Source organism: Schistocerca serialis, chromosome 4 (assembly GCF_023864345.2).
Source record: "Schistocerca serialis cubense isolate TAMUIC-IGC-003099 chromosome 4, iqSchSeri2.2, whole genome shotgun sequence".
Lineage (NCBI taxonomy): Eukaryota > Metazoa > Arthropoda > Insecta > Orthoptera > Acrididae > Schistocerca > Schistocerca serialis.
This window is the reverse complement of record NC_064641.1, coordinates 224,752,936-224,778,795: the sequence shown is the minus strand read 5'-3', so window position 1 is coordinate 224,778,795 and position 25,860 is coordinate 224,752,936. Positions and strand designations below refer to the sequence as shown.

General features: G+C 46.2%; 1 protein-coding gene across 1 annotated transcript in view; it reads right to left on the bottom strand.

Annotated features, from left to right (window-relative positions):
- The window catches only part of LOC126473754 (proton-coupled folate transporter), a 298,864-nt gene that overhangs the window by 163,102 nt on the left and 109,902 nt on the right, over positions 1-25,860 (bottom strand). The window contains exon 2 of the mRNA XM_050101010.1: positions 3,701-3,925. Within this exon, the coding sequence (XP_049956967.1) occupies positions 3,701-3,925 (225 nt within the window). The remainder of the gene's footprint in view (positions 1-3,700; positions 3,926-25,860) is intronic.

Genomic DNA, 25,860 nt, shown 5'->3' with positions numbered 1-25,860 from the left:
TCATTCTACTTTTATCTTTGTGTGAAGTACAAGCAGTAGAGCAGCACTCAATTCCTCTAGCTCGCGTTCGTCCATTTTATGGCAATAGTATGCCCTCTTGCAAACACTTCTGGTCCGGAAACGTATTGCGGCAAACGTCGGGCAATAGTGGCCGGTAATGTTGTAGTGTATGTGGCTGAAGTTCGTGTGGCTGCAATATTGTTGACAACACTCTCGCGACCGAATTTATGTGCCTCCAGTGCCCGTGTCCCTTGAGGAAGTGTGGCATCGAAGAAAGCATGCACTGTAGACCATCACGAAGGACTTGCTACGCCGAGTAAGGGAAGAATTGGATGACCGTGTAGATGTGTCTCTTGTGACTAAGGGTGCATGCATTGAAGGATTGTGATTAACGTTCAAAACTGCACCAATCACTTATAAACACCCTGTATTGGCGGCAATAAGCAATTTTTATGGCACGTGTAAAGGTACACTTAGCGAATTCAGTTTGGGATGCGGGTCAGGAATCAATATTGAGTGTGAGCAGTGGAATGATGTATGCAACATATCCACGGTATTATAGGCCACTACTTCATTTTCATCGATGACAGGACAGTCTCCCGTTCCCATCATAAAGTCAGCCCACCTTACTAAAACAATGGACGTTCAGTTGCGGGGTTTTCACAGGACGTGAATTCCACAGAGCATGCCAATAATGTTTTTGGGGGACGTGCTTTGGAGAACTTTTTGCAGTTAGCGCTCGGTTAATTCGGTATCTGCGGATAATATACCGAGAGAAATACGACAACAAACTAATTAAATTAGTGGAGCGTATAATAAATAGGCGGGCATCTTCAATTACGGTCTCCGTTGGATATATTCTTTACTGAACACCTGACAAGTATGGGGTAACGTCTCGTCTTCACACCATACCATTTTTTTCTGTAAACTTTCTGCTTTTTGTTGCCATGAGTCGATCTATAGTGAGAAATTCCTGTAACGTTTGATGCAGGTGGTGTAATACCTACCGGGGGATTATAATTAAAGTCTAGAAAATCCCAGAGGTCCATTGCGGGCTTTAATTATCATATGGTAACGAAACTTGGTAGATGGGCTAATGCCTTAATGCAGAACCGCTCGAAAAAAATTAGTTCCAATTTTGGCAACCAGCTCAAAATCTGGCGCTGTACAGCATCTGGACGACATCTCCGGTGCTCATATTGAACAGACCGTGTAAGTGGTGGTTAATAATAAAACCAACATCAAACCTTTCTCACTTCTTTGGCTCTTTTCGTCCACGTCCTGTTCCTAATCCATTAATATGGAAACATTTCAGTAAAATACAGGGAGTCTACAACTTGTACAAAAAAACTAGACAGCAGTTATAAAATTCAAAGGACGTGAAAGGGAAGCAGTATTTGAAAAGAGACAGACCAAGAAGAAATTAAGAAAACGAACTAAAGCTCAGAGAGAAGAAATAAGAAGTTTAACATACGGCTATAACATTGTGGTTGAAAGATCAGTTGAACTGAATGTTTTCTGCAAAAAAAGTTGGAAGATTGATGACAAATAAAACAGTAGAATTAAGGCAGGCGATACTGAGGAAATTACGAAATGAGACACTAAAACTAGTAGATAATTTTTACTGTTTGAGCAACAGCATAACTAAAAATGGCACAAGTAAAGAGAGTATAAAAATACAGTCTGGCAATAGCAAGAGAAGTTTTTCTCAATAAGAGCAATTTGTTAATAGCGAATATAAATTAAAGTATAAGAATGTATTTTCCGTGAGTATTTGTCTCGAGTGCAGCCTCTCACAGAAATTAAACGTAGGCAGTATTCAAAAAAGAGAATAAAGTTTCTGAGATGTGACGCTATAGAAGAATGGTGAAGATTAGATGGGCAGATCGAATAGCTAATGAGAAGGTACTGAATTCCGAGGAAAAATTTGGCAATAGCTTGACTAAAAGAAGGGATAGTTTGAGAGAACACATTCTGAGACATCAGAATATGGTCAGTTTGGTAATGGAAGGAACTGTGGAGGAAAGAATGCTTGAGGCAGACCTCGTTTTGACTATAGTGAGGATGTACAGCTGGACGTAGGTTGCAGTAGATATCCAAAGATGGAGAGTCTGGCATAGGATAGACTAGAATGGAACGGTGCATCAAACCAGTCTCCGGGCTGATGATCACAATAACAAAAATGTCCATATCATGAAACGGTGTTCCCATATACACAGTCCAATCCCAATAACAACGACATTACAACAGACGATCTCCTCTTGCCAACTGTTGAGCAGTGTTATAGTGACATTTCTCTTGGCTGCTACTGTCTCTTATCATTATTGTGTTGTGGACTTTGGAGAACGGAGGATTATCAGCACTCATGCTCATAAATTAAGGATAATTGCAGAATATGGTGCCACACAACGTGGCACTTCACAAAATTGGCGCTAATAGCATAGGCACATAGGGAAGACACACGACACAGATCTGTAAGTCCACGGTATTGGTGATAAGTTGAGAAAACCGTCCCAAAACACACGTGCTACAAAACGCCACTGTTTCCATGTACCCCGACATCAATATGGGATATGATCACCATGCACACGTACACAGGCCGCACAGTGGGTTGGCATACTCTGGATCAGGTGGTCGAACAGTTGCTGTGGTAAAGCCTCCCATTCTTGCACCAGTGCCTGTTGGAGCTCCTGAAGTGTCGTAGGGGTTTGAAGATGTGCAGCAATACGTCGACCAAGAGCATCCCAGACGTGCTCGATGGAGCTTAGGTCTGGAGAACAGGCAGACCACTCCATTCGCCTGATATCTTCTGTTTCAAGGTACTCCTCCACAATGGCAGCTCGGTGGGGCCGTGCTTTATCATCCATCAGGAGGAAGGTGGGACCCACAGCACCCCTGAAAAGGCGGACATACTGGTACAAAATGACGTCCCGGTACACCTGATCTGTTGCAGTTCCTCTGTCAAAGACATGCAGGGGTGTACGTGCCCCAATCATAATCCCAACCCACACCATCAAACCACGACCTCCATACAGGTCCCTTTCAAGGACATTAAGGGGCTGGAATCTGGTTCCTGGTTCACGCCAGATGGAAACCCGGCAAGAATCACTGTTCAGACTATACCTGGACTCGTCCGTGAACATGACCTGGGACCACTGTTCCAATGACCAAGTACTGTGTTCATGACACCAGGCTTTACGGGCTCTCCTGTGACCAGGGGTCAGTAGAATGCACCTTGCAGGTCTCCGGGCGAATACACCATGTCTGTTCAGTCGTCTGTAGACTGTGTGTCTGGAGCCAACTGTTCCAGTTGCTGCAGTAAGGTTCCGAGCAAGACTACCTGCAGTACTCCGTGGCCGTCTGCGGGCACTGATGGTGAGATATCGGTCTTCTTGTGGTGTTGTACACCGTAGACGTCCCGTACTGTAGCGCCTGGACACAGTCACCATTAGCACGTCTGAAAACGTCTGCACACTTACTCGCTGCACCGTACTCTGACATGCACCAAAACACCTCTGCGTATGTGGACTGCTGCCAGCGCCACCGTGCGACGACTGCAGGTCAAATGCACCGCACGGTCATACCCATGGTGATTTAAACGCGCAAACCGTCCACCAGAGCGTTCTTTCACCATGTATCAGCATTATCCTTAATTTATGAGTATGAGTGTACGTAGATGTAGAAGGTGACGAGTTCGTACCTGCACCTCTGTGTTGTCATCCTTGAACGTTTCGTTCTGCAGATTAGAACAGATCTCGTCGGAGAGGCGGAGGTCGACCCTGCAGGCGCGGTCCACGAAGAACGCCTGCTCGACCACAGAGGTGATCATGAAGGCGAACATGTAGAGAAACATGACCGGCTCCACAGATATGGCCGACACCCACCTGCAGCAGCCGCCTTCTCTGCCATCTCTGATGTCATCTTCCTGCAAACAGCAATCGACGTGGTCAAGCATCCATGCACCGAAATGTTTAAACAATAATAAAGCTACGAGATGTTCCAGCTGAACGTAGCACTGAGTATCGCCATAAATTTACATTTTCTGCTTTGGATGGCACACAAACACAAATCAAGAACATAAGCAGTACAGAGATCATACAGATGTAAATATACAGTGGCTTGTACACTGAGGTGGCAAAGTCATCGGATAGTGATGGGCACATATACGAGGAGCGTTTGAAAAGTCCGTGCAATCATAAAAACTGCTTACGTGTTTGGCGTATTTTCTTTTATTTTTCGACATAGTCTCAAAAAATGGTTCAAATCGCTCTGAGCACTATGGGACTTAACTTCTGAGGTCATCAGTCCCCTATAACTTAGAACTACTTAAACCTAACTAACCTAAGGACATCACACACATCCGTGCCCGAGGCAGGATTCGAACCTGCGACCGTAGCGGTCGCGCGGGTCCAGATTGTAGCGCCTAGAACCGCTCGGCCACTCCGGCCGGCGACATAGTCTCGTTTTAGACTTATACACTTCGTTCAACGCTGTTCTATTTTGTTGATCCCTTCCGAATAATAGGAATTGTCCAAGTCTGCAAAATAGCTATTAGTTGCTGCAATCACCTCCTCGTTTCAACAAAAGCTTTGTTCCACCAGCCATTTCTTCAAATTGAGGAACAAATAGTAGTCCGAGGGAGCCTAGTCTGGAGAATAGGAGGGATATGAAAGGAGTTGGAATCCTCTTTCCATTAATTTTGCGACCACAACTGCTGAGGTGTGTGCTCGTGCATTGTCGTGATGGAAAGGGACTTTTTGCGGTCCAATCGCCGGCGTTTTCTTGCAGCTCGGTTTTCAAACGGTCCAATAACGACGAATAGTACGTACCTGTAATAGTTTTACCCTTTTCCAGATAGTCGATGAGGATTATCCCTTGCGAATCCCAAAAGACAGTCGCCATAACCTTTCCGGCCGAAGGATGGCCTTCGCCTTTTTTGGTGCAGATTCTCCCTTGGTAACCCATTGTTTACATTGTTCTTTGGTGTCAGGAGTATAGTAATGTATCCATGTTTCATCCACAGTGACGAAACGACGCTTAAAGTCCTGCGGATTCTTCCTGAACAGCTGCAAACCATCCTTGCAACACTTCACACGATTCCGTTTTTGGTCAAGCGCGAGCAATCGCGGAGCCCATCTTGCGGATAGATTTCTCATGTTCAAATGTTTATGCAAACCATTATGTACCCATTCATTCGAGATGCCCACAGCACTAGCAATCTCACGCACCTTAACTCTTCTGTCATCCATCACTATATCACGGATTTTATCAATGATTTCTGGAGTCGTAACTTCCACAGGGCGTCCAGAACGTTCAGCATCACTTGTGCCCATATGGCCACTCCGAAAATTTTGAAACCACTTATAAACTGTTCTACTCGAAGGTGCAGAGTCACCGCAATGTTTATCAAGCTTCTCTTTAGTCTCCTGAGGCGTTTTGCCTTTCATAAAGTAATGTTTAACCACCACACGAAATTCTTTTTCGTCCATTTTTTGACAATCACTCGACGACCTTGATTCACACGAATGCCAAACACAAAGAAATAGACCAATATGGCTGAAACTTGGTGTGCGTTCTTTAGAAAGATGCTACTAACTGAACATGATCTCGATACGCGACGGTGGTGCCATCTCTCGGACTTTTCAAACGCCCCTCGTACAGATGGTGGTAGTATCGCATACATAAAATATAAAAAGGCAATGCATTGGCGGAGCTGTAGACAAGCAACACTCCGTGAAATAACCGCAGAAGTCAATGTGGGTCGTACGACGAACGTTTCCTTTAGGACCGTGCAGAGAAATTTGACGTTAATGAGCTATGGCAGCAGACGATCGACGCAAGCGCCTTTGCGAACAGTTCATCACCTGCAGTGCCTCTCCTAGGCTCATGGCTGTATTGGTTGGATCCTAGACGACTGGAAAACCGTGGCCTGGTCAGATGAGTCCCCGTTTGAGTTGGTATGAGCTGATGGTAGGGTTCGAGTGTGAAGCAGACCGCATGAAGCCATGGACCCAAGTTGTCAACAAGGCACTGGGGACGCTGGTGGTGGCTCCATAACGGTAGGGACTGTGATTACATGGAATGGATTGCGCCCTCTCATCCAACTGGACCGATCATTGACTGGAAATGGTACTTTCCGGGTACTTGGAGATAGTTCATGGACTTCATGTTCCCAAACAACGACGCAAGGTCACTGGGCCACAACTGGTCGCGATTTGTTTGAAGAAACAGTCTGGACAACTCGAGCAAATGATTTGGCCACTCAGATGGCCCGACATAAATGCTATCGAACATTTGTGGAACGTAATTCACAAGTCAGTTTGTGCACAAAATCCTTTACCGGCAACACTTTCGCAATTATGGGCGCCTATAGAGGTAGCATGGATCAAATCTTTACAGCCTTTTCGCTTAAGAATATCATTCTTGCACGAAAATAAAATATTTAATTTTATTTATTTACTTCTATATCTTTTTTTATTTTTCATTCAACAGCGTCCACTGCGTTGCAGAAGGAAGGATTAAGACAGAGTTGAACCTAACATAGGTGCCATATACTTGCGCTGTATTGCAAAATAATTTGCTGTTAGCACATAGTTGAATAGTTTGTTCAGTATATAAAATGATCTGTAGCAGTCCGTAAGTGTCCCGGCAGGAACGGTCAATATTCAGGGATTGGAATGATAAAAAAAATGGTTCTGAGCACCATGGGACTTAACTTCTGAGGTCATCAGTCCCCTATAACTTAGAACTACTTAAACCTAACTAACCTAAGGACATCACACACATCCATGCCCGAGGCAGGATTCGAACCTGCAACCGTAGCGGTCACGCGGTTCCAGACTGTAGCGCCTAGAACCGCTCGGCCACTCCGGGCGGCTATTGGAGCGATCATTCGAAGCAAAAAGAGCTGATAAAAACGGGCTCTAATGCTTATCTTAACAGTTATGAGCACTTTTCCATCTTCGCTACTGTGAAATATATCTCTTAACAAATGTATTTTAGACCTCACGTATACTTGATAATTTTGGCTTGTTTTTCTCCGTACTACCTCCTCCAAAATGCGAAAAGCAAAAAACTTGCATTAGAAGAGATTTGTTTCACAGTATGGAAGAAGAAGCGTTCATAGCTTTACGTATGCGTTTTAGAGCCCACGTTGACGGGAGTTTTTTGCTTCGAATGATTGTTCCTGTTGTATCCCTGGATAATGAGCACTACTACTGACACGCCCTGTATAAAATCCATCGTCATGTACGACGCAGTGACACCTAGATTAGAGCAGGAACTTCCCAGGTCGTGGGGAGTTAATGACAAACCATGTGGGATAATCTCATAAGTCGTCACCACACTAAATCACGGACATCATTTTGGCAATCCATCTGCACAATAACTGAATCAGTTAACATCATCTGGGCAATTGCACCCGTTGTTGAACGCCGTGATGGCACCCCAAATGGTTGATGCCCCTTTACGTCGAAGAAGTGTCGTTGGCTGCCGCTTATATGGAAGTGGTGACAAGCTATTTTTCACACAATCCTCGTAGACATTAGACTTATACGGCAAATATTCGTTCCCAAGGTACAGATGTTATCATTAACATAGAGAATTATATTGTAAAAATTGGACGGTGCTTATTGGTGCGAACTTATACGTATTCCCGGTTAGCCCGGAAGTACAGGTGAGAAACTTCTTACTAATGTTTCATAGACTGTATTTCCGTTTATTTATAATACAGGGTGTTTATAAATGAATATCGGGATTTTAACGCTTTATAATATTTACACTACTGGCCATTAAAATTGCTACAGACGCGAAATTTAGCCGACAGGGAGAAGATGCTGTGATATGCAAATGATTAGCTTTTCTGAGCATCCACACAAGGTTGGCGCCGGTGGCGACACCTGCAACACGCTGACATGAGGAACCGAATTCTCATATACAAACAGCAGTTGATCGGCGTTGCCTGGTGAAACATTGTTGTGTGCCTCGTGTAAGGAGGAGAAATGCGTACCATCACGTTTCCGACTTTGATAAAGGTCGGATTGTAGCCTATCGCGATTACGGTTCATCGTATCGCGACATTGCTGCTCGCGTCGGTCGAGATCCAATGACTGTTAGCAGAATATGGAATAGGTGGGTTCAGAAGGATAATACAGAACGCCGTGCTGGATCCCAACGGCCTCGCATCACTAGCAGTCGAGATGAAAGGCATCTTATCCGCATGGCTGTAACGGATCGTGCAGCCACGTCTCGATCACTGAGTCAACAGATGGGGACGTTTGCAAGACAACAACCATCTGCACGAACAGTTCGACGACGTTTGCGGCAGCATGGACTATCAGCTCGGAGACCATGGCTTCGGTTACCCTTGACGCTGCATCACAGACAGGAGCGCCTGCGATGGTGTACTCAACGGCGGACCTGGGTGCACGAATGGCAAAACGTCATTTTTTCGAATGAATCCAGGTTCTGTTTACAGCATCATGATGGTCGCATCCGTGTTTGGCGACATCACGGTGACCGCACATTGGAAGCGTGTATTCGTCATCGCCATACTGGCGTATCACCCGGCGTGATGGTATGGGGTGCCATTGTGCCATTGGTTACACGTCTCGGTCACCTCTTGTTCGCATTGACGGCACTCTGAACAGTGGACGTTACATTTCAGATGTGTTACGACCCGTGGCTCTACCCTTCATTCGACCCCCGCGAAACCCTACATTTCAGCAGGATAATTCACGACCGCATGTTGCAAGTCCTGTACGGGCCTTTCTGGATACAGAAAATGTTCGACTGCTGCCCTGGCCAGCACATTCTCCAGATCTCTCACCAATTGAAAACGTCTGGTCAATGGTGGCCGAGCAACTGGCTAGTCACAATACGCCAGTCACTACTCTTGATAAACTGTGGTATCGTGTTGAAGCTGCATGGGCCTGTACACGCCATCCAAGCTCTGTTTGACTCAATGCCCAAGCGTATCAAGGCCGTTATTACGGCCAGAGGTGGTTGTTCTGGGTACTGATTTCTCAGGATCTATGCACCCAAACTGCGTGAAAATGTAATGACATGTCAATTCTAGTATAATATATTTGTGCAATGAATACCCGTTTATCATCTGCATTTCTTCTTGGTTTAGCAATTTTAATGGCCAGTAGTGTATTATATTAAACTTACAGTTATAAATGAAAGAGCAATTCAAACAGTTTTACCAAGAACCTTATAAATGTTCAATGTGAGCACCATTTATCACACGGTACACATTATGTCTATAGACGAGTTCTTCCCAAAAGCTAATAAGTGTGTCTTCAGTGATTGTAGCAACAGCTGCTTCAATCCGGTTTCTTAATTCAGGGAGGTCTGCTGGTAGCGAAGGCACGTACACACGATCCTTGATGAAGCCCCAAAGGAAAAAATCGCATGGCGTTAAGTCGGGTGAACGTGGAGGCCATGCAAAGCAAGCCCTGTCATTGGGCCCCTTGCGGCCTATCCAGCGCTTGGGAAGAACTCGGCTATAGACTTGATGTGTGCCGTGTGACATATGGTTCTCACATTGAACATTTGTAAGGTTCTTAGTAAAACTGTTGGAGTTGCTGTTTCATTTAACATATCATCTATAACTGTAAGTTTAATATAATAAATACACTCCTGGAAATTGAAATAAGAACACCGTGAATTCATTGTCCCAGGAAGGGGAAACTTTATTGACACATTCCTGGGGTCAGATACATCACATGATCACACTGACAGAACCACAGGCACATAGACACAGGCAACAGAGCATGCACAATGTCGGCACTAGTACATTGTATATCCACCTTTCGCAGCAATGCAGGCTGCTATTCTCCCATGGAGACGATCGTAGAGATGCTGGATGTAGTCCTGTGGAACGGCTTGCCATGCCATTTTCACCTGGCGCCTCAGTTGGACCAGCGTTCGTGCTGGACGTGCAGACCGCGTGAGACGACGCTTCATCCAGTCCCAAATATGCTCAATGGGGGACAGATCCGGAGAGCTTGCTGGCCAGGGTAGTTGACTTACACCTTCTAGAGCACGTTGGGTGGCACGGGATACATGCGGACGTGCATTGTCCTGTTGGAACAGCAAGTTCCCTTGCCGGTCTAGGAATGGTAGAACGATGGGTCCGATGACGGTTTGGATGTACCGTGCACTATTCAGTGTCCCCTCGACGATGACCAGTGGTGTACGGCCAGTGTAGAGATCGCTCCCCACACCATGATGCCGGGTGTTGGCCCTGTGTGCCTCGGTCGTATGCAGTCCTGATTGTGGCGCTCACCTGCACGGCGCCAAACACGCATACGACCATCATTGGCACCAAGGCAGAAGCGACTCTCATCGCTGAAGACGACACGTCTCCATTCGTCCCTCCATTCACGCCTGTCGCGACACCACTGGAGGCGGGCTGCACGATGTTGGGGCGTGAGCGGAAGACGGCCTAACGGTGTGCGGGACCGTAGCCCAGCTTCATGGAGACGGTTGCGAATGGTCCTCGCCGATACCCCAGGAGCAACAGTGTCCCTAATTTGCTGGGAAGTGGCGGTGCGGTCCCCTACGGCACTGCGTAGGATCCTACGGTCTTGGCGTGCATCCGTGCGTCGCTGCGGTCCGGTCCCAGGTCGACGGGCACGTGCACCTTCCGCCGACCACTGGCGACAACATCGATGTACTGTGGAGACCTCACGCCCCACGTGTTGAGCAATTCGGCGGTACGTCTACCCGGCCTCCCGCATGCCCACTATACGCCCTCGCTCAAAGTCCGTCAACTGCATATACGGTTCACGTCCACGCTGTCGCGGCATGATACCAGTGTTAAAGACTGCAATGGAGCTCCGTATGCCACGGCAAACTGGCTGACACTGGCGGCGGCGGTGCAAAAATGCTGCGCAGCTAGCGCCATTCGACGGCCAACACCGCGGTTCCTGGTGTGTCCGCTGTGCCGTGCGTGTGATCATTGCTTGTACAGCCCTCTCGCAGTGTCCGGAGCAAGTATGGTGGGTCTGACACACCGGTGTCAATGTGTTCTTTTTTCCATTTCCAGGAGTGTATTATAAAGCGTTAAAACCCCGATATTCATTTATAAACACCCTGTACTGAGGCATTCTTAAAAGTTCGGTGACAGGTTCCATAGTACTGAAACTTCATGACAGATTAAAATTGTGTGCGGGAAGTGCTCTACCAATTGAGCTACCTATGCACGACTCACGACCCGTCTTCGCAGCTTTACTTCCGCCAGTGCATCGTCTCCTACCATCCAAACTTTAGCTCTGCCAGGAAGTTAGTTTCATATCATCGCACACGCCGCTGCGCAGTTGAGCACTGGTACTGACTGCTTTAACATTAACACGATTGTCCGCCCCGGTAGCTGAATGGAGCCGGCACGGTAGCTTAGCGTGTCGGGTCAGAGGGCTGCTCGCCCTGTGTAATAACAATTAAAAAAAAAAACACAGAGTAAAGGAAACAACGATCAATTTGAACGTATGTCTTCTGACGTCCGCCCAGACCAAACGCAACGAACAATAACGAACAAAAATAAAAAATAAATAAATAAAATGGTCAGCGTGACGGACTGCCGTCCTAAGGGGCCCGGGTTGGATTCCCCGCTGGGTCGGAGATTTTCTTCGCTCAGGGACTGGGTGTTGTGTTGTCTTCACCATCATTTCGTCCCCATCCAGCGCGCAGGTCGCCCAATGTGGCGTCGAATGTAATGAGACCTGCACCAAGGTGGCCGGACCTGCCCCGCAAGGGGCCTCCTGGCCAATGACGCCAAACGCTCATTTCCAGTTCCATTAACACGACTTAGATCTTAAGTCACGTGTAAACTTTTTTGTTACGAGTACCACCACACTTTATCTCTAAGTCAGACGAACTGATCAGTAAATACTTCAAATTTTGTTACTGACCAGTAAATACTTCAAATTTTACACGTAAGCGCGCTGTTGTCTACAGATCACATCTTGATCGACAGCGGTGAGCTCATATGTGATAATACTGTTAATCCTTGACAGAAGTACTTGTGAGAAGTCACAGATAACCGTCGCTGTTGCCGGTGATCAATCAGCTACCAAATTTTAGATATTTGTGCTGCAATTCGAACTATGATTATGATAAAAAGCTGCAGAGGCTTAAAGTGCTGTGTCGCACAAGAAACATATCATTTAACAATAAAACTCTAAAAGACAAAAAAGAGAAATTTTGTAAGACTATGGGGACGGTGTAATTGCTGTACGGGAGAGAGTGCTGGATATAGCAAGGGGAGGATGACAGAATGCAGACGGCAGAGACGAGATTCTGGACGAGAGTGTAGCAATGCACAAGAAGAAATCTAATTAGAAATGGGGACGTACGTAACTATGAAAATTTATATTCTGTTAATCAGAAAACAACAGTACAGGCACAGAATCAGAGATGAAAGAACGCCCAAAACAAGTCCTAAGTTATAATCTTGAAGGAAATGAAAAGGAGATTGAGGTTTTACGTCCCTTGGAATTTGGAATCAAGAGATGGAGCTCAAGCTCGGATTTAAGTAACGAAATACATAAAACCTGTTAATGAATATAGTAATATTCTACATCTGCATGCCACTGTAACCAGCCACTGTAAAGTACATGGCAGGTACCACTTAATATTGATCCACGAGTTAGGGTTTTCGTCCCGTTCCAATCGCGTACGGAACGTGAGAAGAATGACTGTTTACAGGGCTCTGTGCATCCTATACCACGATCCCTACAGGATTAGCGTGACTGGGCCGGTCCGTGCACAGCCTGTATTGCTGACACATTCCCCTTTCCCCTCAATGATGTCATCGATGATGTCATGCAACATTGCCAGATTTCCCCCATCCCTTTCCTCCACCTTTCTGACACAAGCCAATTACACTATGTATAAAATAGTGGAAAATTCAGAAAAGATGAGAAATTCCAAATAACCCAATTGTGCTAAAGGGTTATTCCCTTCTCCTATAATGTCAACAGCTCAGATACCAGTTAATGGTTCAAATGGCTCTGAGCACTATGGGACTTAACTTCTGAGGTCATCAGTCCCCTAGAACTTAGAACTACTTAAACCTAACAATGTTCCCGTGGTCTAGGGGTCAGTGCGGCTCTCGCAGCCGAGCGAAGCAGACGTGCGGTGTGTGCTCTCCGCTGTCAGAGAGAGCCCGCGCGCCTTGTTTACTTTCTTCGGCCGACACTAACGTGACGCCGTAGCGCTACAAGACCATGGCAAACCAATACAGAAGATCAACCTTGAAATTCACATTTCGGAACGACTTTACCCGACCAAAGGCGCTCGAAGTCGAACGCTTTTTAAAAGAGGAAGCCAAGATCCCGGCTGCCGACATTGTCGGCATTCACTTTCCGATCGTCAGTAGCACGGTCTATGTAAAGCTTATAAACGAAACTACATGCGACAAGGTGCTTCGTGAGATGAAACAAGAACTCCGCTTCTGCCACGCAGATGGCAATGTTGGCAACGTCGAGGTCGGCCATGCCGCAATGGGACTGCGGACTATCCGCATATTCGAAATTCCATTTGAACTCCCGGCGGCAGAAGTTGTAGCGGCGCTCCGCCCCTACGGCACGGTACACGAACACGTGGCTGAAAAATGGACCCTATTTAAGACGTATCCAGTACTCAATGGAGTACGCCAAGTGCGCATAGATCTCCAACGACACGTGCCATCCTATCTCCAGATAGGAGGATGCCGGGCCATAGTTATTTATGACGGCCAGCCGAAGACGTGTTCCGGATGCGACAAGGAAGATCACCTTCGTTCCGAGTGCCTCCAGCGTCGGATCACACAACTCCCACCGAAGGACGTTGCACCACCAGCGGCGAAGACTATTCTACCCGTGACTTACGCGGCGGCGCTCACGACGTTCTCCACACAACAGACACGGCCGACCGCTTCAGCGGTACAAGAATCACTCTCCACGGACAAAAACCTGGATGATCCGCCGACCCGGCCAGTGGTGGAAAATAGTACTACGACTCTGGAGCTACCGAACACGACAGACATTGACGCCGGCAAGACGGCAATTGATTCCCTTATCGTACCGACCGAAGCGTTTGTTCCGGCGGAGCGTGAGTCAGTGCCATCTTCTGACAATGAAGGCCATGTACGGAAACAGCGATCACCGAAACGCCGAAAGCGCCGTCGTCGGACCGTGTCGGAACACAGCGGTTCGCATTCGGCCGGGGAATAACAACTGACCACTCAAGAAGCCAGCCGCGAAGCTGAGGCTGTTTCCACTGACTCCAACCTTGCAGAACAGACAGAAAAACATGCAGCTTTCGACCATCAGCCCATTGACAGAAACAGTGAGCAGCGGGAAGGTACCAGTGCAGGCAGCGAAGTCGCCCGTTCCCTTACTACCAAACATTCCGAGGCTATGGAACATGAACAGACATCCGCGCCCGCCTCGTGGGCCGAGGACGTCGAGACACAAAATCCCGACCCGCGGCCAGCTGAGGCACCGCCGGATCATGCAGCATAAACAGCACAAGGAGGACCGCGTTTGGCGGGGGGTGACATCACTTCCGATGTTCGCTTCTCTCCAACTTCAACATGGATAACCTCGCCCAAACAACGCGTTGCCAGGCTTACCGCCTGGCGACAATGAATATCAACATGATCAGTTCTCCTGTCAAGATCCAACTTTTGAAAGAAACCATACGAGCCATGGGAGTTGACTTTGCTTTCCTACAAGAAGTGAAAACAACTGCACTCCCGCACTTTTACGGTTACGCCACATATGTGACGCCCGGTAGCCCTGCAGACACTGGAGTGGCAATATTAGTGCGTGAAGGTATTGAAGTTACCGACGTCACGTTTCTTCCCTCCGCGCGAGGAATAGCATTTACGGCACTCAACACCCGATTCATTAATGTTTACGCGCCGTCGGGTACCACAAGACGTCACGACCGCGCCAGATTCTACTCCACAGATGTCACTCCCCTTTTCCTTGGACGATACGACCACAGCGTCTTCGCCGGCGATTTTAATTGCGTACTTCACCCCAAGGACCAAATCCCACATTACATGCCTTGTCCGGAACTGGGTGCGATGATCCAAGAACTTCACTTGTGCGACACGTGGGAAAAAATCCACGGTAACCGCTCTCGCCACACTCATCTTACCAGTCATTCGGCCAGCCGACTTGACTGCATATATGTGTCACAAGATCTCACACAAGGTGTGGTGGATGCCGAATTATGGCCTCAAGCCTATTCCGATCACAGTGCCTATATCTGCACTATACACCTACGCCCCCAACAAGTCTGGCGCAGCAATGGCTTTTGGAAGCTCAACATAACTCATCTCCAGGACCTGGATTGCCGTCGGCAAGTTGTAGCAACGTGGACTGACTGTGAACGCCGCCACCCACGATACACCTCGACCCTGGAGTGGTGGCTCCTCTGTGCCAAACCAGCAATCCGTCGGACGCTTATGCAATATGGCAAGGACGTGACTGCGTGGCATCGACAGACCCTTGATTTTTACTACGCGGCACTCAGGGACCTCGACGCCTTACCCCCTTCCCCGGAGAGACAACATGACCAGAGCAGAATCAAGGCTCACATACTATCATTGACGAAGCGCCGACTAGAAGGTGCAGTAGTCCGCTCGCGACGGCATGACCGAAAGGTTGCAGAGGAACCCACTATGCACCACGTTGTGGCGGATAAGCGCCGACAACGCCAACATTTAATCACACAACTCAGGACACACGACGGTCGCTTATGTACGACCCAAGCAACCATAGTAAAGGCGGTGGAGGATCATTTTCGTCATCTTTACAAGGAAAGAACCGTCGATGACGAGGCCACTACTGAAGTGTTACAGCAGGTAACACGTACTATCGACGAGGCTACCGTGAATGCACTAACGGAGGAAATCTCACTCGAGGAAGTCGAAGACGCCGTGGACAAAGGTGCGGCCAATAAGTCTCCTGGACCTGATGGATTGCCCATCGAATTCTACCGGACTTTCCGTGACATCATGATGCCTCGCTGGGTTATAATGTTCCGCGAACTTACGTCTCCAGACTGTGTTGTGCCGCCAGCGTTTGTCGAAGGTCTTCTCATACCGGTACACAAGCCAGGTGGAGGGCTATCGATTAACGACTATCGGTCGCTTACAATGCTGAACGCCGATTACAAGATTTTCACCAGGATTATGGCGAGCCATATTAAGACGACTTTGCCGATGATCCTCGCTCCAGAACAGACGTCGCAGGGGGGAGAAGCCAACATACACATGGCCACCGGTGACTGCAGAGACTTAATAGCGATCGCTTCTGCGTGCCGTCTGAGAGTGGCGATCGTCTCCGTCGATTTCAACCGCGCCTTTGATAGAGTGCACCACAAGTTCCTCCTACGAGTGATGGACTGTATGGGATTCCCCCCGGGCCTCATCGACACCCTACGGCGTCTTTGGACCGCAGCCAGCTCACACGTCCAGGTCAATGGAAGGACGATAGGACCAGTATCCATTAAGAGGTCTCTACGGCAGGGTTGTCCCCTTTCTACCTACCTTTATGCAATCGCACTCGAGCCACTCCTAGGGGGCCTTAACCACCGCCTATCTGGCATCACGCTGCGGGACGTCACCTTTCGCTATAGGACATACGCTGATGACCTGCTACTGCTGGTTCGTTCCAATGACGAAGTTCAAAGCGTACTAACCTGGATTGAGCGATACGGACAGGCCGCAGGCAGTCTTCTGAACATCAACAAGTCGGCGGCGTTGGATATTGGGCGTGGTCTCGGACCGGAAGCCCTCGCTCCCCTCCCACCAGTTTCTGATCTGCGATATTTGGGAATCACGTTCAAGAAAGATGTACGTAAAACAGCTGCAGCAAACTACCGACGGTTATTACAGATCATACGCGCAATGGTGCGACAGAACCTGCTCCGGGACTTGAATCAGCTACAACCTGTTGAATACCTGAACCTCTACGTAGCATCAAAACTCAACCACGTGGCACAGGTCCTCCCACTACCGCTGCAGATAGGTCGCCGGCTTCAGGCGGCCTTCAGTTACTACGTTTCCGCAGGTCATATCTTTAAAGTACGATACGACACACTTACCCTCCCAGTGCACAAAGGAGGGCTTGGATTGGTCAAGTCAGGGCGAGAGCAGCTGCCCTTTACATGAGCAAAATGAGGAAACGATGGAAAAGTCAATATACCTCTCTCACGGGTCGTTTACTACAGGTTCTGATGCCAGTCTCTAACGTCCCGCCGGTGTCGGTTGCGCACGTCGCACCACAACTCTCCCATGTGTCGACCTTCATTCTGGATTACGGCTATGTCAGCTTGAACCTCTCCGCCACACGTCCACCAAAGGCGAAAGATTTTTATACCAACCTTCTGCCGGCTGTTCCCTATAACGTGGTGGAAAACAAGTACCCTACGGTTCACTGGCCAAAAGTGTGGAAAACGATACACCACAACTTTCTGTCATCCACGGTGCGTTCGAAGTGGTATCAGATCGCAAACAAAAAATATTCCACACGACAGCGACTTCACACTATTGGACTGGCAGACTCCCCTTATTGCCCAGATTGTCACCTTTTGGATGCCGATGAACATCGTTTTTTTTTTTTTGCGCATCATCGTCCGGAGTTTGGCGACTAACACAGAAGATATTGGCTTGTTACCTCCGGGTCACACCTGATATGATTGACCCTCAGACCCTACTCCGTCCCGATGAAACTTACTTTCCGGCTGCAAAATATCATGCGCTTACATGGTTCAAAGGACTTACCGTCGCCTACATCTTTAGCGACGGAGAGAAAGAGCAGCTTGATTACTGGTGGTTCCTACAAAATGCTCACAATGCCCTCGAACGCACACCGAAATACCGTACGCTCTTTGCAAATTATTTACGCAGCGTTTTCGTTAACCCCCCACTCAGCTGGGGAGTGCCAAGCTGCGGTTAATGTTCTGTGCCGCATCACACTAACGGCTCAACGTTCTGCCTTGTCAGCCATGAGCAAAGGAAGAGACGAGCTGCTGCAAGGATACTGTTTTCCTTGAGGCACTAGCGAAGCAGAATGCCTCCGTTGCAGATGCCCTTCAAAGGCGCTATTGGAGGTATCAGATAACGATGGCGAGGCTCCAAGTGGAACCCGTTACATTATTGAAGAACCTTTTTGTTGGAATTACATCAGTGATTTATATTTTTATTTTTTGATTACTCTTTTATGCCACCTTTGTTGTTGTAACACTTACTTGTAAAACTTAGTTACTAGAATTCTCATTTGTACACGTTCCCTAAATGTAATCATGTAAAACAAAAAAAAAGTGGCAAAGGATAGCCCTAATCTTGATTTCCCATATTTCCCCTGATATATAGGCAGCTCTCTGGGGTGGGTTTACTCAGGAGCCAACGCCTGAAGTGGATCAGATTTTTTGTTATAGAATGAAAAGTGGCGGTGGCACTTAGGTTTTTTTGTTTTTTTAAAAAAAAAAAGTGGCAAGCGTTGTGCGATCTAAACTTATAGTCGCCTGTTCGCGTCCAACTGTATTTTTTTTTTTACCACATTCGGTCTAAACATATGAGTCTGACTGAACATCGAAGATAATCGCTTTAAAAAAAAATGAAAAAAAAAGAAAAAAAAAAGAAAGAAAAGGGGTAGCGTCTTTGATTCATAATCAAAACGTCTTCGGTCCCGGGTTCGATCCCCGCCACTGCCTAAATTTTGATAAATAATCAGCATTGGCGGCCGAAGACTTCCGGCATAAGAAGTCAGCCTCATTCTGCCAACGGCCTCTTCAAAGAGGGCGGAGGAGCGGATAGAGGTTCAGGGCACTCTCTTGTCCTAGGGGTGGGAAATTGCCCCTAAAGGCGGAAGAATCAGCAATGATCAACGACATGAGGATGCAGAAGGCAATGGAAACCACTGCATTAAAGACACGCAACGTGTATCCACAGGACATGTGGCCCGTAATTGAAGAAGTGTCATGATGATCTCTCCATTGGCAAAAGATTCCGGAATAGTCCCCCATTCGGATCTCCGGGAGGGGACTGCCAAGGGGGAGGTTACCATGAGAAAAAGATTGAGTAATCAACGAAAGGATAACGTTCTACGAGTCGGGGCGTGGAATGTCAGAAGCTTGAACGTGGTAGGGAAACTAGAAAATCTTAAAAGGGAAATGCAAAGGCTCAATCTAGATATAGTAGGGGTCAGTGAAGTGAAGTGGAAGGAAGACAAGGATTTCTGGTCAGATGAGTATCGGGTAGCATCAACAGCAGCAGAAAATGGTATAACAGGTATAGGATTCGTTATGAATAGGAAGGTAGGGCAGAGGGTGTGTTACTGTGAACAGTTCAGTGACCGGGTTGTTCTAATCAGAATCGACAGCAGACCAACACCGACAACGATAGTTCAGGTATACATGCCGACGTCGCAAGCTGAAGATGAACAGATAGAGAAAGTGTATGAGGATATTGAAAGGGTAATGCAGTATGTAAAGGGGGACGAAAATCTAATAGTCATGGGCGACTGGAATGCAGTTGTAGGGGAAGGAGTAGAAGAAAAGGTTACAGGAGAATATGGGCTTGGGACAAGGAATGAAAGAGGAGAAAGACTAATTGAGTTCTGTAACAAGTTTCAGCTAGTAATAGCGAATACCCTGTTCAAGAATCACAAGAGGAGGAGGTATACTTGGAAAAGGCTGGGAGATACGGGAAGATTTCAATTAGATTACATCATGGTCAGACAGAGATTCCGAAATCAGATACTGGATTGTAAGGCGTACCCAGGAGCAGATATGGACTCAGATCACAATATAGTAGTGATGAAGAGTAGGCTGAAGTTCAAGACATTAGTCAGGAAGATTCAACACGCAAAGAAGTGGGATACGGAAGTACTAAGGAATGACGAGATACGTTTGAAGTTCTCTAACGCTATAGATACAGCAAAAAGGAATAGCGCAGTAGGCAGTACAGTTGAAGAGGAATCGACATCTCTAAAAAGGGCCATCACAGAAGTTGGGAAGGAAAACGTAGGTACAAAGAAGGTAGCTGCGAAGAAACCATGGGTAACAGAAGAAATACTTCAGTTGATTGATGATACGAGGAAGTACAAACATGTTCCGGGAAAATCAGGAATACAGAAATACAAGTCGCTGAGGAATGAAAGAAATAGGAAGTGCAGGGAAGCTAAGACGAAATGGCTGCAGGAAAAATGTGAAGACATCGAAAAAGATATGATTGTCGGATGGACAGACTCAGCATACAGGAAAGTCAAAACAACCGTTGGTGACATTAAAAGCAACGGTGGTAACATTAAGAGTGCAACGGGAATTCCACTGTTAAATGCAGAGGAGAGAGCAGATAGGTGGAAAGAATACATTGAAAGCCTCTATGAGGGTGAAGATTTGTCTGATGTGATAGAGGAAGAAACAGGAGTCGATTTAGAAGAGATAGGGGATCCAGTATTAGAATCGGCATTTAAAAGAGCTTTGGAGGAATTACGGTCAAATAAGGCAGAAGGGATAGATAACATTCCATCAGAATTTCTAAAATCATTGGGGGAAGTGGCAACAAAACGACTATTCACGTTGGTGTGTAGAATATATGAGTCTGGCGATATACCATCTGACTTTCGGAAAAGCATCATCCACACAATTCCGAAGACGGCAAGAGTTGGCAAGTGCGAGAATTATCGCACAATCAGCTTAACAGCTCATGCATCGAAGCTGCTTACAAGAATAATATACAGAAGAATGGAAAAGAAAATTGAGAATGCGCTAGGTGACGATCAGTTTGGCGTTAGGAAAAGTAAAGGGACGAGAGAGGCAATTCTGACGTTACGGCTAATAATGGAAGCAAGGCTAAAGAAAAATCAAGACACTTTCATAGGATTTGTCGACCTGAAAAAAGCGTTCGACAATATAAAATGGTGCAAGCTGTTCGAGAGTAGGTGTAAGCTATAGGGAGAGACGGGTCATATACAATATGTACAACAACCAAGAGGGAATAATAAGAGTGGACGATCAAGAACGAAGTGCTCGTATTAAGAAAGGTGTAAGACAAGGCTGTAGTCTTTCGCCCCTACTCTTCAATCTGTACATCGAAGAAGCAGTGATGGAAATAAAAGAAAGGTTTTAGGAGTGGAATTAAAATACAAGGTGAAAGGATATCAATGATACGATTCGCTGATGACATTGCTATCCTGAGTGAAAGTGAAGAAGAATTAAATGATCTGCTGAACGGAATGAACAGTCTAATGAGTACACAGTTTGGTTTGAGAGTAAACCGGGGAAAGACGAAGGTAATGAGAAGTAGTAGAAATGAGAACAGCGAGAAACTTAATATCAGGATTGATGGTCACGAAGTCAATGAAGTTAAGGAATTCTGCTACCTAGGCAGTAAAATAACCAATGACGGACGGAGCAAGGAGGACATCAAAAGCAGACTCGCTATAGCAAAAAAGGCATTTCTGGCCAAGAGAAGTCTACTAATATCAAATACCGGCCTTAATTTGAGGAAGAAATTTCTGAGGATGTACGTCTGGAGTACAGCATTGTATGGTAGTGAAACATGGACTGTGGGAAAACCGGAACAGAAGAGAATCGAAGCATTTGAGATGTGGTGCTATAGACGAATGTTGAAAATTAGGTGGACTGATAAGGTAAGGAATGAGGAGGTTCTACGCAGAATCGGAGAGGAAAGGAATATGTGGAAAACACTGATAAGGAGAAGGGACAGGATGATAGGACATCTGCTAAGACATGAGGGAATGACTTCCATGGTACTAGAGGGAGCTGTAGAGGGCAAAAACTGTAGAGGAAGACAGAGATTGGAATACGTCAAGCAAATAATTGAGGACGTAGGTTGCAAGTGCTACTCTGAGATGAAGAGGTTAGCACAGGAAAGGAATTCGTGGCGGGCCGCATCAAACCAGTCAGTAGACTGATGACCAAAAAAAACCTAACTAACCTAAGGACATCACATACATCCATGCCCGAGGCAGGATTCGAACCTGCGACCGTAGCGGTCGCGCGGTTCCAGACTGTAGCGCCTAGAACCACTCGGTTACCCCGGCCGGCTCAGATACCAGTTATCATAATAGTAAACTGGCACTAAATCCAAAATTGGGCAGTTATCCTACTGGATACCACATTGCACAATAGCAGTGGATATTTTTTATTTTAGTTTATCTGTTTTCTATCTCTTATTTTTGTCATTTCCTAGTAATTCATTGCATGAATTCGAGTCCTCCCTCCGGCACTGGTGTGCGTGTTGTTCTTAGCATAACTTCGTTTAAGTACAGTGTAAGTCTAGGGACCGATGACCTAAGCAGTTTGGTCCCTTAGGAATTCATACACATTTGAACATTTTGAATAATTCATTTGAAAATAAGGACTCAGGAAACTGGAAGTCCTGCCGGACACCAGTTGCACTGGGCTGTAGATATCCTGCATGGCGTTTGTTATGGCCCTCCTGAACCTGTTGTTGTTGTTGTTGTTGTGGTCTTCAGTCCTGAGACTGGTTTGATGCAGCTCTCCATGCTACTCTATCCTGTGCACGCTTATTCATCTCCCAGTACCTACTGCAACCTACATCCTTCTGTATCTGTTTAGTGTATTCATCTCTTGGTCTCCCTCTCTCCCTCTACGATTTTTACCCTCCACGCTGCCCTCCAATACTAAATTGGTGATCCCTTGATGCCTCAGAACATGTCCTACAAACCGATCCCTTCTTCTAGCCAAGTTGTGCCACAAACTTCTCTTCTCCCCAATCCTATTCAATACCTCCTCATTAGTTATATGATCTACCCATCTAATCTTCAGCATTCTTATGTAGCACCACATTTCGAAAGCTGCTATTCTCTTCTTGTCCAAACTATTTACCGTCCATGTTTCACTTCCATACATGGCTACACTCCATACAAATACTTTCAGAAACGACTTCCTGACACTTAAATCCTTACTCGATGTTAACAAATTTCTCTACTTCAGAAACGCTTTCCTTGCCATTGCCAGTCTACATTTTATATCCTCTCTACTTCGACCATCATCAGTTATTTTGCTCCCCAAATAGCAAAACTCCTTTAATACTTTAAGTGTCTCATTTCCTAATCTAATTCCCTCAACATCACCCGATTTTATTCGACTACATTCCATTATCCCCGTTTTGCTTTTGTTGATGTTCATCTTATATCCTCCTTTCAAGACACTATCCATTCCATACAACTGCTCTTCCAAGTCCTTTGCTGTCTCTGATAGAATTACAATGTCATCGGCGAACCTCAAAGTTTTTATTTCTTCTCCATGGATTTTAATACCAACTCCGAATTTTTCTTTTGTTTCCTTCACTGCTTGCTCAATATACAGATTGAATAACATTGGGGAGAGGCTACAACCCTGTCTCACTCCCTTCGCAACCACTGCTTCCCTTTCATGTCCCTCGACCCTTATAACTGCCATCTGGTTTCTGTACAAATTGTAAATAGTCTTTCGCTCCCTGTATTTTACCCCTGCCACCTTCAGAATTTGAAAGAGAGTATTCCAGTCAACATTGTCTAAAGCTTTCTCTAAGTCTACAAATGCTAGAAACGTAGGTTTGCCTTTCCTTAACCTAGCTTCTAAGATAAGTCGTAGGGTCAGTATTGCCTCACGTGTTCCATGAATTCCATATTCACAAGACGGTCGTGGAATCGCATCCAGTGACAGCACCAGTATCGAGGAACAATAAAGCACAGTTTCGATACGCCAAAATCCTGCCTCTTTTGACTATCATCGTGCTGGTAAGCATTCCCCCACTTTACACGCAGTATAATGCAGTGGCGGATACATACGGGGAGTGCCCCCCCCCCCCCCCCCCCCCGCCCTTGCGGGACCGAACGCCAAGTCATCCGCGCCACCTCCGCCAGCCAGCCACGCTATTAGTTCGTTTCTTTCGTCAGTCGACTCGACTGAATCGAGTTATCGAGTAATTGTACTTTCTTGTGTATCACACGCGTCCGCTTCATCGTATTTTATACGTTTCTGTCTGTCACATAGATAGCTAACACATACCTACGAGAAAAGTCGCGGCCATTATAGTGACTTCGATACGTTATTCTGTCTGGCATTTGTTCGAAAAAAGTCGCGAATATTCTAATGTTTATTCTACTGTTTTCTTGTACAGAGAACCTTCGATAAGTAGCGTTATAAACACCGACTATTCGCCGAATAGGAAGCTAATTTACATTCAGAAGCGGAAATATTAAGACTGAAGAATAAATAAGTGAAAAGTCCTAGTTGTAGAAAGTGCAAGTCTGAAGATTAGTCAATAGTGAGAGTGATCAGTTGATTGTGAAGTAATAATAATAGTAATTCATAGTAATTTCTCAGTAAAAATATTGTTGCTAGACTCGTACCAATATGTTTACTAAAAACGTAACAATACTTTCCAACGCATTGTTACTATATAGGCCCTCTGTCGAATGCACTAGAAAGGAACAGAATCGACAATAAAAGTTCCACACACAGAAACTGCCGGATGACGTCATCATTGGAAACTTGCCCTTATATTATACGCCTTACGGTGCATATTGGCTAGTCGCTTTCACAGTAGGTGCTAGTTCACACTCCATAATAGCCTGGAAACGAACATTCTGGCAGCGAATGTTCTCGAAACAACCGAGCCATATATATGGGAAGCAGAGCCGCTGCCAGGTACTCAGTATGAAAGGTACAATCGTCGCGATAACTTGAAAGTGATAAAAAGTGAACAATGCGACTATTGGCCATTACCACGGACTTCAGTCAGTGTTGTGCTTACTGATATTAGAAATACGCGGAGTGTGACCGTGTATTAGTGCTAAGTGTACCAGTGTTGCATTTCTAAGTGCAAATAAAGTGTTTATTCGGGATTTAAACTTGTGACTTGATTATTTTTTACTGTGTAAAAGTAAAGATCGCTCAAGATATCTTTAGCGCCCCCTCCTTGACGGTTTTCTGTATCCGCCACTGGTATAACATGACCTCTCACAAATAACCAACATTCAAATGCAGTTTATGAATTAACCGCTTGGCAATCATATTTACAGAAAGTAGAAGGCGTTACCCCTATATGTACGTGCAGTTGCACTGAAATGCTAAAAGTTTACAAATCCAAGCATTTCAACAAAATTTCATGCAAATTTGACGTTTTTTGCATGCTGTCTTCATGATGTCTAAATTTTAATGGTTAGCAGTGTACCTTCCGTAGAGTAGCTGCGCCTTCATCACTTTTTTTCTTTTTGTTTACGTACCCGCAGGAGGCCTTTCTTTACAAGTGATAGGAGCATTGCTGATCATTTCCTTATAAACTCTACAGTGCAGTCTTTGCACTGCGAAAAGATTTCCTCGACAATGACGCGTTGTTGAGCAGCAGCAACAAAAACACACCTGAGAAGGTTGCAGCCGAGTGGCGTCCGTGTACAAGAGGGACATTGTGTGGGCCTGCAAACAGCGTGTTCTGTAGATAGGCGTTTGCGCAACTCACCTTGTGGTGTCATGAGCTTCTAATCCACTGCAGCCGACGAGGCCCGATAATGCGCGTCATACGTAGGGCTTTTCGTTAATAAACTAAGATGGATGACACTTGTTATTACTGATCCTTGCACTCTCAGTGTACACGGACGCTATCTCGAGGGTAGCTCGTTATTACTCATGGTAGTGCCGTACGCCCCTGTGTTCAATAACCAGAGACTTGTGGATAGTTTTACGGCATCAGCCGTCGAAACGTCCTCACTGCAGTTAGAAAACGCTGGGGTCCTCGTATACATTACTGGCCATTAAAATTGCTACACCAAGAAGAAACGCACATGATAAACGAGTATTCATTGGACAAATATATTATAC